The sequence below is a fragment of the Alligator sinensis genome, unplaced genomic scaffold (assembly GCF_000455745.1).
Source record: "Alligator sinensis unplaced genomic scaffold, ASM45574v1 scaffold891_1, whole genome shotgun sequence".
Lineage (NCBI taxonomy): Eukaryota > Metazoa > Chordata > Crocodylia > Alligatoridae > Alligator > Alligator sinensis.
In genome coordinates, this window is record NW_005843019.1 from 323899 (window position 1) to 336608 (window position 12710).

General features: G+C 53.9%; 1 protein-coding gene across 1 annotated transcript in view; it reads left to right on the forward strand.

The window, feature by feature from the left end:
* The first annotated feature begins 10604 nt into the window (after positions 1–10604).
* LOC102370269 (sulfotransferase family cytosolic 2B member 1-like) overlaps positions 10605–12710 on the forward strand; it is a 6308-nt gene continuing 4202 nt past the window's right edge. Inside the window, exons 1-3 of the mRNA XM_006036790.3 lie at positions 10605–10878; positions 10974–11182; positions 12170–12296. Coding sequence (XP_006036852.2) covers positions 10698–10878; positions 10974–11182; positions 12170–12296 — 517 coding nt within the window. The 5' untranslated portion in view covers positions 10605–10697. The remainder of the gene's footprint in view (positions 10879–10973; positions 11183–12169; positions 12297–12710) is intronic.

Sequence of the window (12710 nt, forward strand, 5' to 3'; positions counted from 1 at the left end):
TGGGGACCCTAGCACTGTGGCAAGGCAGGGAGCCCCCCCTTGCCACACTATGGCAGCACCCAGAGACCCACCAACTAAGACCCAATGGTAAGGTAAAGGGAAGCAGTGCATGTGTGTACACACTCACGTCCCCTCCCCCCCACACATACCTGGGTACCAGTACAGCTGGGAGCAGCTGGGAGCAATGTGGTGCTAGAGCAGTGCAGGAGGCAGGAGGGCAGGGAAATGGCTGGAGGTGGGGTGAGGCTGGGGTGCTGGGTGCCTGCTGAGGCTCCCCCTGGGTCCTACTGCCCCTGTCTTCTGTCATCTTTGACAGGAAGCCAGGAGCAGATAAAGTTTTTCTAAATTTTTAAGGGCCCTGTAGGCTGGATAGAATGACCTGGTGGGCCATATGCAGCCCACAGGCCATAAATTGCCCACCCCTGGCTTATATGGTAAGAGAAAGTTGAGTAGATAAAGCTAAGGGGTGACTACTCAGCATGATTTGTGTGGAAGTCTAAGATGAAGGGACTCCCAGCTCAGGCAGCACAAAGAAAGGCTCCAGATTGGAATGGCATTGCATCTCACCATGCAACCAGAGAGGGATGAGTGCTGGTGATATATACATCCCTTGAGTGAGCCCAGTCTGAACCTGCTGCCCACTGAGTCCTAAATTGCTGATACTTTAGGGTGTTAGCAGGTCAGGTAGGAGCCTGCATTTCCCAGATCCTGAAAGAGCTAAGCCTGAATGTAAGAGAGCTGGGCTGCTTCTGCAACCAGCAGAGGAGCTGTGCCACCCCCAGCAGCAGTGGGCAGTGATGAGGAGCAGCATCCCCCAGCAGCGGTGAGAAGCAACAGCAGTGGAGCAGGGCCCCAGTGACAGGGAGACAAATGAAGCCCTGGGCTAAGAGCTGCACTACCTCTACTGGCTGCTCTGTGCACCCTGCCTGGGATGGAGTGAGACCCCTAAACCTACTGACTGCACTGAGTGGTTAGTAGGGAGTTGAGGGGGGCACTGATTATTATGGGGTTCTTACATCTGTCTGTCCCTTTCCTGCATTCATAACCCTCCTTATAGTTTACTATTGCTTGTGAGTGGGGAAGTTCGTTCACATGGGAATACCCAGGCAGAAATTATTTCCCCGTGTTTCTGGGTGGGGGCTTGAGCCAAGTTTGTGTAAAAACCTTCAGGTGAACTGGGTCCGTGCTGCTCCTGTCCAATGCCTGGCAGATGGGTTACAGGGCAAGTAAAAGGCATAACACAGTTTGGGAACAGAGGGTTATTGAACTACTGGATGACTAAACCACAGCCCTGAATGTTCTAGTGAGACCATGGACTGCCTGGTCAGCAAGATGGGGAGCAGGAATCACTGGCAAGGTGGTTAGTGCATTGCTAGCTATGCACTAATTAGATGCTAAATAAACCAAGTGAGTGGAGTGGACTCTCTTGGTTCTCAAGCCGTCTTTCTCTCACAACCCATTGGTTCTCCAGGCCAAGATTTCCCTAATCCCAGCACGAACCATGTACGAAGTGGCGGAGATGGGTGCAGGCCATGATGCAGGGGGAATGCAGCTGCAGGTACTCGGTGCTGCTTCCCCTCAGCCATAGCCCACACCCTCTATCCATGGGGAACCCAATGCAGCTCTTCCTGCAGAAGTTGCCTATAGGAGGACAGGCCCCAAAGACTACTGTGATGCTCCAGAGCAGCCACCTTAACCCTGCCCTATGCACCTGCTCTGGCCTTTCAGGGTCTCACCCTCCTGCCTCACCTGCTACATCTTGATGGTACAAATAAAGAGGGGGACCCACTTTCTGAGGCCGAGAAGCTCTGGGTGATCCTTTAATTCTGTTCCTCAACTTGTCCCACTTGATTTGGGGCTTTGACCCCCTCATCCTTCAGGGATCCACCTCTGCTAACCTCAGTATCTCAGTCCAGGGACTCTGATCCCTCTAGACACTGGCTCTTCTTATGAAGCTCAGCCCCCACTCTGGCCCTTATTGCCTTAAGGGCTAAAATTGTGGCCACCTGATGCCCCCATAACCATGCCCAAATCTTGCAGGTGTCACTTGGTATCAATTTGGAGCGGAACCCTTGGTCCCACCCTGGCCCTTGGTCAGTGAGGCCTCTCACCTTTGTCTGGCTTTCAGACAACCCAGCCTTGGCTTTTACTCTAGTTTCCCCCCTCAGTCCATATCCACTGCTCTGAGACTTGGATTATGAACCCCAGCCTCTCTTATTCTCCAGGCCACTGACCCTGTCTCATTCCCCAGACTCCTAGCCCTGTCTCACATGCCATCCCAGTCCCTTGGGGCCCCTGGCCCAAGCCAAACTGCCTTCTCTACAGCCCCTGAGGTCCCTGATCCTTATAGAATTCTATGCTGGGTGCCCCTCAGGTGCCCCAGTGCCCTCCATACCACCCTATCAGCTATGCCCAGTCCTCTGCCAACTACATTTCACTCATCCACCTTCCTGGGTCTCCCTGGGTCCCAGAAAGCTTGCCTTGTAGCTGCTGCCTCTTGCAGCTTCCCCAGAGTACATGTGTTGCCTGGGTTCCCCTCTACTGAAGCCTAAGGCAGCAGGATTTCTGCTCTCAGTGGGAGTGAGGGCCAGACTGCCTCTGTGGTTAAGGGGCCATGCTTTGTGTATGCTGGCTCCCACCCCTTTTCATCTCATGGCCTTCTCCTTGGCCAGGGCTTTCTAATTCACCCAGTACTCAGTCTACCCTCAGATGCTGCTGCTTAAAGCCCTGAGCTACAGCCCCCGCCTCTCTCCAGCTGCACTTTAACTTCCCATAGATAGTAGGAGGGCAGTGGGTGATGGAGACAGCAGGACAGCAGAGGCTCTAGTGCTGGGGAAAGGGCAGTCTGCCCTGCAGACATAGAATAGACTTCATTCTGGCTTGGCTTGGCCAGGAGGTTCTGACCCATAGATTCTTCTACGCTGCATACATGGAAAGGCCTGAGCATATCCTGTGTGCCCACACCCTGATCTGCCTTGCTGGAGAACTCCCATGGCTTGAGAACACTTCAGCCCACAGGGACAGGACTCACTCACTGCCCTTGCATGTAGGAAACTGTTACAGAACAACAGACTCCAAGGACCATGGGGATGACCTCAGAGGGCCTGTGGAATGGCCAGGGTCACTGCTGTCTTCTTACAGTCAGCTCCATGACAAAGGTGCCTCCCTGAGACCCTCCTCAATGGTCTGTGCCACAGTCAGGCCATCCTCACATGCCACCCCATTCCAGCCACCTCTCCATCCCACTTACCCATCACCCCCAGACGTGCCCCTTCTGTGAGGGAAATACTATTTTTCCTCTTTCCAAAAAGCCAGGTGGCTCTGATCCTCTTCTTTATTGTCGTGATGAGGAAACATAGCCGGGTCAATGTTAGACAGGCCAAACCACTATCCCTCAGTGCCTGCAGCTGCAAAAGGCATCTGCTTTGCAGCAACTGTTTGCACAAAGGGGTCAGACCCTGGAGACAAAGACCTTTCCCTGTGGCAAGCAGCCAGCCCCTGAGCATGGCTTCCTGCAGGAGTAGTATAACATGGGGTTTCACTCCCAAGGGCAAAGGCATGGGCAGGATCCAGGAGGGTAAGCAACAGGCATGCGGGAGGGAGACTAGCAGAGGTGACACTGCCCTCCTGGATAGAAGAAGGTCATAATGCCAGGGGTGGGGGGAGGGGGAGCACCGGTGCTATCTCACAACAAGCATGCACACCATTCTCCATGGCACAGCTCTCTTCTGGCATGCAAGCTGTGCTCTCATGGAGAAGCATGGCCCTGCCATAATAGGTATAGGCTTCCAACCAGTTGGCAGACAGGACTGTGCCCAGAGAGAAGAGAGAGACGCCACAGGGGTGAGGGTATCAAGCAGCTCACATCAAAACAGCACAAACACAGGCCTGGTGCATTCTGCAGCTGAACCTCGAGGGGAAAGACAATCTTAGGTGGGTCAAAAGTAAATGACTCAGAAAAATCCTAGAAACATTTAATTTTGGATTAACACCAAAAAAAAAAGAAAGGTTATCCAGTCTGTTAGTCTGAAGTCAGTCAGAAGGCAGGTAGAGATGCATCTTTACAGACCAGCTAAATAAGATGGATAGGGAGAGCACAAAGTTTTGTGGACTGAAGCTCTCTATGCATCTCACTTCAGCCCTCTCTATACACATTACTTAGTTAGTCTACAAGGTACATCTCCACCCAGCCTGCTTTCATTTCTGAGTCACTCAACCCTTTTAAAAGACTTTTTTTTTTCTGCGTAAGGTCAAACCAAATAAAAAGAAAACAGGTTTTGATACAAAAACATCAAGGGCTTCATTGAAAAAATGTTAAGAAGAAAAATGACAGGGTTTCCAAGATGGCAGAAACCATCAGTCTAAATTGTCATGAGACGTTCCAAAGTTTCCCACCATGTCTTTTCTGGCTGAAGCCCTTCACAAGTTCCACCTGAATCCCTGAAAGGTCACCACCTACAGCAGCAAAACACCGAGGCCACAGGCTCCCTTGGCCTCATAGTCCAAGAGGAGGTCCAAGAGCAGAGGACTCAGCACCCAGTGGGGTCCCAGACTCTGTGTGGGATGTGGGGTGAGTCACAGCACTACCCTGAGGGTCTGCTTTGGGAGCCAGGTAGCAAGTCACCCACTGCCATGTGGACATGGAAAGGATGCTCACTGCTTCTCCCCCATGGTGGAGCCAGCCATAACAGCCCCTGTGCATGTACCTGGATGCACCTCCTGCCATGGACAAAGCCACAGCTGTCTAGAGACATGCATTTCTCCTTTTTGTACAGGGCCCCCTCATCTCACTGGCAGCCTTTAAAGCACTTCCTCGTGTAACGGGCTGAGCTGGGCTGGTGCATGTGATGTGACAGGAGGGGGTGCACAAGATATAGTGGCTCCTGTATAGGCAGCTGATGGTTGGAGGTGACACCTGTGAGATGCAAAGCTTGGGGACATTGGTATGCCACCAGGCCCCCTCACCCTGGGCCTTTTGGTGGCTCCGTGCTTCCTTCCCTGCCCAGTCAGGTCATGTCATCTTGGTTCTTAGTGGCTGTCTCAGAGAGGATAGCAACTCTCTACTGCTTGCCATTCTCCCCTAGACCAAAGGGACCCAAGGTCAACCCCTGATGCCAGCCCAGTGGAGACAAGCATTCTTTCTGCCTTCCCCTGGTATGTGTTCTGCATCCCCCTATCCCACATTAAGGACAGTGAAAACAAATCAGGAAAGTAGTGAGTGAGGACAATGCACTGGAAACAATTGTGGAGACTCACGGCAGAAGGAGGCCCCAATCGGGGCTCTGGCAGGCAGTTGCATAGGCCTGGAGGCTCCAGCACAGTATTTCTCATGCCCCATCAGAGGCACACAGGTTATAGAGACAGTGGCCAAAGTAGATGGCAGGACTGAACAGCATGTGGCAGTGGCTGAAGAACCCAGATATGGTTCAGATCATCCTGCTGGACTCACAGCCTGATACAACTTTGTCCAGGCATCAGTGCACATGGGGCATCACTCCCACAGAGTTTGTAGTGGGAGGGATGGAGGCAAGAGGGGCCTGCAGGGAAAGCAGAAGATGAATGAGCACCCTCCCAGCTGCCCTCTGGACTCACCCTTTTCTCCCAAATCCTGAGAATCCTTCATGGTCCCTCCAAAGGAAACTGGAGCCCAGGCTTAGCTAGTCTGGACCATCCCTGTGGTCCATGAAGCCCTTGAACACTTCTCAGACCATCGCCACCCTCAGTACAGATGCCCACCGAGCCCTACACGTACATCGAGGCAATCCCAAAGCTCAGGATGCCGAAGACTGCACTGGGGGTGTTCCATGTTGTGGCTGCTGAAACTCCTGCCCAGGCTATAGGTGCCCCAAGGTAATCCAGCTCCTGCATCATCTGCCACTGGGTGGATCCTGGCAGCCTCTTATTGATTGTGGTGGCCCAGACATCCTCTTCCATGGCCACCAGGGCCACATAGTTGTTGAACCCTGCAGGCCCAGTGTTGTGGTAGGATAAGCAAAAGCTCATGATGGGCGGGTGAAGAATGGGGAAAAGGTGATGTGCTCATTTGTTCTCCCCAGAGAACATTAGAAGACTTGCATGCTAGCACTGGCCATGATGGAAAGCACTGTGGAGCCCCCAACAACCAGCTTAACCACCTTCCTGGCTGCCACATTCTGGGTCCTGGGGATGCTCCTGCTCCGGTGAGCAATGACACTGAGCTGGGAGGCCACAATGTAGACTTGGTTAAGCTTTTCCTTGCTGCTCCCCCGTGGGGGCAGGATGAAGGAGGAGACTCAGCTGGATATAGCCAGGAGATGCTTGATGATGTGACTCTGGGTGTCACCTAACTTTATGCAGCTTTATGTGTCCAGACAGGACCACCATGGGCCATGGGGAGAAGACACCTGAGCCAGACAAGAAGGCCTGACTTTGCAGCTGAATGGTCTGGTAGGATGGGAGATCAATGGTCAGCATGTTTCAGGAAACCCCATAGATCTTCACTGGGCCCTGGGGGTGGATCTCCACCATGGGGACTTCAAGCCTAGTCAAGATGGTGAACTCTGGCCAGAAGTCTGGTCTCTGACATGGGGCTGACCACATAGTACTTCTGGCCTAAGCTCCCCATGGGGTACAGCACCATGCTTTCAGATGGCTGGTCTTTTGAGCTCACTGTGAGGATGGGGACCATTGGTCAATGACCACCAGAACCATTCTGTTGAATAAGCCTGTCCCCACCATCTCTGTGGAGGCTTGAAAAGTCCATGTCTCACCCTGGTGAAGGGTGAGGACCCTCTGGAAAACTGTTCCTTCCACCGTGACGGTAACCATAGTGGAAGGGGCCAAGACAGTGATGAGCAGCTGGAGGCTGCCCTGGGCCATGGGGCTCCATGAGCCCTGCATCTATGGGACGGTGATGAGGAATTGCTTCCCCATGGGATTGGTGTCCAAGCCAGGTGTGAGGCAGAGGTGGGTGGAGCATTTATAAAAGCTCCCACCCCAATGGCTCTTCTGGTGTTCCTCATTCTTGACCCACAACCCCCTCATTCATCTGACAGCACCCGTTCTCTTTGCTCCCAACTTCCCAGTGCTGGGACCCCCCCAGCTGTACTTGTGCCCCCACCTCTCAACCTACCCCAGCCTTGAACTCCTTTGCACCAGCTCTGCCAGTGCACCTTCCTACCACCCAGGTGTAGACAAATTCAGTTTGGAAATGAGACATCTAACTGTCAGAGAAGCAAATGTTTGGAATGCTTCTCTAAACAAAACACTGGCAGCACTTCAAGTGGGGACTGGATTTCCTTGCGGAAGGGATGATAGGCCATGACATGGAGCCCTGGCTCAGCAAGTCTATGGAGTTACATGCTGCCACCCCCAAGATGGGCATGGAGGTAAGTCTAGGACAGGGTGGTTGGGGTCCAGTAATCCTGTGGGCAGTGCCCCCATCTCCCCTACTTTTTAGCCATGGTGTATTCCTGGGTGTTTTTGGTTACTGTGCCTGTCACTGGGGATGTTAAGTGGGCATTTGGGGAGTCCTTAGGTAAAGAGTTGTCTTTGGATACAGGGCACTGGTTTGTAGTCCAGTAGGGACCTTCCATCCCTGTGTTCCCAGCCCCTCACCTTCTGCTAGCTCATCCAGGGCTCCCCCAGGTCCTCATGCCAGTCCTGTCCCCCTTTGAGTCAGCCCAGACCCAGCTCAGTTCAGACTCACCACACAGCACCAGAACAGCACCAGCAGAAGCATCCTTATTCTCAGTGCCATGGCTGGAAAAGTAAGGACCAGGAGAGGGGTCATTCTTCAGAGAGGGGACAGAGGTGGCAACAAGATGCCAAGGGATGGGGACACGCTTCATAACCCCTGGACCCCATGCCCAAATGAGGAGTATGCAGAGTCTACAGGGGTTGAGCTTGGGGCTCATACGCCCCATAGCAAGGACTCCCCCACCTTAAGGACACCATCCCTTCTGCATGGAGAAGGCAAAAGGAGTCCCCTGAGCTTTGCGGAAAGAAAGCCATGCACTTACCTGCCCCAGGATTCTGACAGGCTGGGGTAGGTGCCAGTGAGGTCATATAGTAGCCTCAGGCAGAAGGAGCAGGGGACACCTAGGGAGGGGCACCCAGTGCCAGATCCAATTTCCTGGAACAGATAACCCCCATGCCTGTGGGCTGGGTAGAGAGAGGGGTGCAGAGGGCAGGAGCTTCCTCTTGTCACTGCCCTGCAGCTGAGGGTTCCTGATATTGGTGTGGGGGACAGAGTGAGAAAGGAGGGGCAGGCTGGCGGAAGGGGTCCAGACGCTAGAGGCAGAGGAGTCCATTCCAACATTGACACATAGCTATTCAATGACTCTACAGCTGATCCCCCAGCCTTATGAGCCAGCCCTTTCCCAACACTTGGGCCAGTCCTGCCACACACCATCCAGCTGGTTGCTAAATCTCTGCGCCATGAACCACCTTGACCTGGTCCTCAGCCAGCTGGGCACTGCCTCCCCTCACAGGGTGGTCACCAGCCAACACCCTCAAGTGCAATCCCTGCTAGGTTCCTGGAAGCTGAGCAAACCAGCAGCAGTTACCTGTTCCTAGAAGGCAATAAATAACAGATAAGCCTCAAGCCAGAGGCTGCCTTGGTTCCAGCTCTCCAAGTGCATGAAGACAGCCCCCACCTTGGATGTGTCACAAGGGGCTGACGCTGCCTGGAGCAGGGGGTCCATGAGGTGTGACAGCCTACAGGTCCCACCAGCCCAGCCATTCTGGGGCTCCATGACCAGGGGTTGCCATATCTCCAGTGACTCTTGGTGCTCAGGCTGGTTGTGGACCTGCCTCTCTGGTAGCTCTTGCCTGCAGAGGCTACTCCAGACTCTTCCACAGCACCAGGCCTAATGTTTGCTCCTTCTCCCACTTCAGGGACCTAGACATGGCCCCTGTACTGTGTATGAGCTGGAGCTTGGTCTGCAGGGCTCTGAGTGTGGGGGCCCCCGGGGAAGGGTCCTGTTCAGAACCAGGAGCAGGAATTCCCTGTGACACAAAACACTTGAATGTCTTTACGGTGACAGCATCTTGGTTGGGGCTTGATTCTGGACAACAACACCCCACAACCCTTCTAATGGTCTCTAGAAACCAAAGCACATCTACAGAGGTGGATCCGGAGGGGGGGAGCGGGGGGGCAGGGAAGCAGTTGTCCCGCTACCCCCTTTGACTCCTGACCCACACTTTAAAACCAAGTGCCTGTTCATGAGGTCAATTGTCTTCATTAGCATCTACCTGATTCCTGGTGATGTCTCTTCCCTTCCCAGGGGTTGATGAACCTCTTTCCTTCTTGACGGTCTGAATGTTCCTTTAGTCAAGCTTCCGCTCCTTCTGCAGCGTTGCTGTGTGTCAGCCATTCCTCTTTATATCCCTTTTCTATTTTCCAGCTTGCAGACCTCTTTTACTTCTAACTAAAATCCTTATAACAGGTGTGTGTGCTCATGTTGACTCAGATGAACATTAACTCAGGTTTGGAGATGCTGTGAAGGGTGGTTTGCACTGTCAAGATGCTCCAGGAGGCTCAACTATGCTTTATGAATCAAAATGAGAGATGTAAATTTAACTATGATGACTGTGGGACTAACACAATGAATAGACCATAAAATAAACTATCTAAAATTAAACAAAATCTAATGAAAATCTATTCAAAATAAAAATCACATGCTGTGTCTAGTCATACCTATCTCTAGCGGTATTTCTTTGTGTGTAAAATTAATGTCTTTTCAAAATTTGAGCTTTCACAAGCATTTCTTACATTTAAAGAATGAGGAAAGAAAGTATCCTCTGGTTTCAGTTGGAAGTTGTAATTAAAAAAAAAAGATCTGGATGACACAGCACATGAGGTTGCATTCTGACCGTCAGACCTCTCTGGACATAGCTTTCTCAGTGAACATCCCACTGCAATGGGAGGTTATGAAAGGGACATCTCCCTGCTGCTCCCAGCCCTCCCCAGCCTTCATTTCTGCTCTCCCCATCCAGCCCTGCCCCTTGGGGGAAGAGCCAGACACTCAGAAATGGGACATCACAGAGTGGTGGGCCTGGGTTGTGGCTTGGGGCCACAGGCTGGGAGATGGAAAATGGGTTGAGGAGTCTGACCCCTAGGTGTGGACCCCAAAGCTGGGGTGGCCACTGCAGGGTTATCTTTAGAGAGATCTGGGGGTGGAGATTGGGGCCAAGGGCTACAGTGTGTGCCCCTGATTTGCCTCTGAGAGAGCAGGACAGGGGTACAGGGGCAGGGGACCAGCCAGAGGACTCCTGATGGCCCCCAAGACTGTAAGGGAGACTTGGACCATGCCCATGCCCATGCCCCACTCCCCTGTCAGTGCTGCTCTCCTCAAGATCTGGCAGCTGTTTGCTCCCCCAAGGTCCAAAGGTGAAGACTGAATCCCTTTGCCTGCCAGGAGCAAAGTCTGCCCCACAGGGAAGCTGTACGTACAGCCAGCATGGCTCAGCTTAGGCGGGGGAGGCGGGGGGGGAGGAGCGGTCCTGTGGACACTGACCCTGACTGCCCCCGGGCAGTGGCATCAGGTAGCTCTGGGTTGGGGTCAGGGCAGGGCAGGGCAGGGCATGAAAAGGTCATTCCCTGACAGGGCACCAGGGCTACATCCCTCCCTTTGTGCTGCCCCCCACACATGGCCCTGCCCACCCCACCATATGTCCTGAGCTCAGCCCAGAGCCCTGCCTCACAATAGCTGCCCATGTCAGCTGGGTCCCAGGGTCCCACGTCTGCATCCCAGGGTGTGATGGCCACTCAGTTCTTCACCTACAAGGGGATCCCCTTCCCCTGCCTGGAGTATTCACCTGAGACACTCGACTACGTGGACAGACAGTTCCAGGTGCAGGACGATGACATCTTCAACATCACCTACCCCAAATCAGGTAGGCAGTGGAGGGGAACTCAGAGTTTGGGGAGAGGAGAGTTGTCCAGAAAGTGCAGTAGGGACTGATTCCCATATGCCAAACCTTTCACCCAGGCACCAACTGGATGCTGGAGATCCTGAGCCTGATTCGGTGCGACGGGGACCCCAGTTGGGTGCGCAGTGTGCTGAACTTGAGGCGGGCCCCCTGGATCGAGACCAACAGGGGGCTGCAGAATGCCCTGAGGTACCCACCGCCCCGGCTTCTCAGCTCACACCTGCCCATCCAGCTCTTCCCCAGGTCCTTCCAGAGCTCACAGGCGAAGGTGAGCAGGGTGAGCAGGGGGCTGTGGGTCAGGAGTGAGGGGCTCTCCCAGGTACAGCATCCCCTCAGCCCCTGAACAGGTTGAGCCACCGTCTCCAAACCCAACTGGGTTTCTTCCCCAAGATGTCCCCAGGGTGGGCACAGAGATCCTCCTGGTCTCTGCAGGAAATGCCTCACCCCGTCCAGCATCTTCCCTCTCTTCGTTGCATCATGCTGGTGACTCAGAGTCACCCTGGGATGGTCTCCCCTCCCAGCCCATGAGGCCCCAGTGCCTGGTACTGGTCCTTGTTGTGTGTGTGAGGGCAAGACCCAGCCCTCTGTGCTGTTGATTTTTGCCCCATTCCTGTTTTCTCCATCCTCAATATCATCCAGTTCCTTCTGCCAGATATTCAGGTTCTCCTCTGTGCAGATGATGCTCCCTGCCCTGGGATGTCACCAGTTTCATCAACCAACTCCCATGTTGTATGCTGAGGTTGTTATTACCACTGTCCCATAGGATCCATCATAGGGGGTTCTGGAAGAGCTGCACTGTGACCCCCTGCAGCCTGACACCCCTGTTCACCACTGCCTGCTGCCTATCCTGTGACCCAGCTCCTTACATGTCTTATGGCTCTGGCACCAGACCCTGTCTTCTACCAGTGTTTCCACAATCCCAGAGAGACAGGATCCACTGCATTGCTCTTGTCTGTATGTCAGGTCCCTAGGCTGGGAAAGCTCCCAGGGAAGCCTGGCTCCACCTGCTCTAGGTGCCCCCAGGTACTTTCTAGCCCATCTACTCCAGGGTTCTGTGGTCCTCTCCTTTGTCTCTGTCTCAAGCTCTTGAAGTTGCCTGGCTTGAAAGAATGGGCCTGGACTGTCCCGAAACAGTTCTTCCCCTCCCACACACAAGCACATGCCACGTTAGCAGTGGGGAAGACTAGGGCAGGGCTCACAGCAGCCATAGGAGGATCTCTTCTGCAGGATCTGAGCCTTGCTCCCCTCTCCCCAGGTCATTTACACCCTGCGCAGCCCCAAAGATGTGCTGGTCTCACTCTATCACTTCTCCCAGGCCCTGCACCTCTACAAGGACCCTGGACCCATGGATGCCTTCTTGCAGGATTTTCTCAGCGGCAACCGTGAGCAGCAGTGGCGGGTGGTCCCTATACCCAAAACACACAGGCCTGTCCTAGGCAGACACCTGGGTTTCATGGGAGCCCCCACTGCATTTAATTTGGGAATCCCCCTGTCCAACACAGCAGGGAGCTCAACAGGGCAGTGATGGTGTCCCTGGTCCCCACCCCACAAGTCTCAGCTCTATCAGGAGTCTCCAAAAGTCTTGGTGTGTCACACACAGCACCCCACACCTCCCAGTGAGACCCACTCCCCTCCCACTACTGGGGACAGGCCTTCAGGGTCCTCTCTCACTATCCAGGGCAGTGAGGGCAGCAGTGGCAACATGTAGAGTGTGCAAGGTGGTGCACATGCACCCCATGAGAGTGCCAGTGCACCCCCTGACTGACCATACTTGTCACTTAGGTGATGGGCGGGGG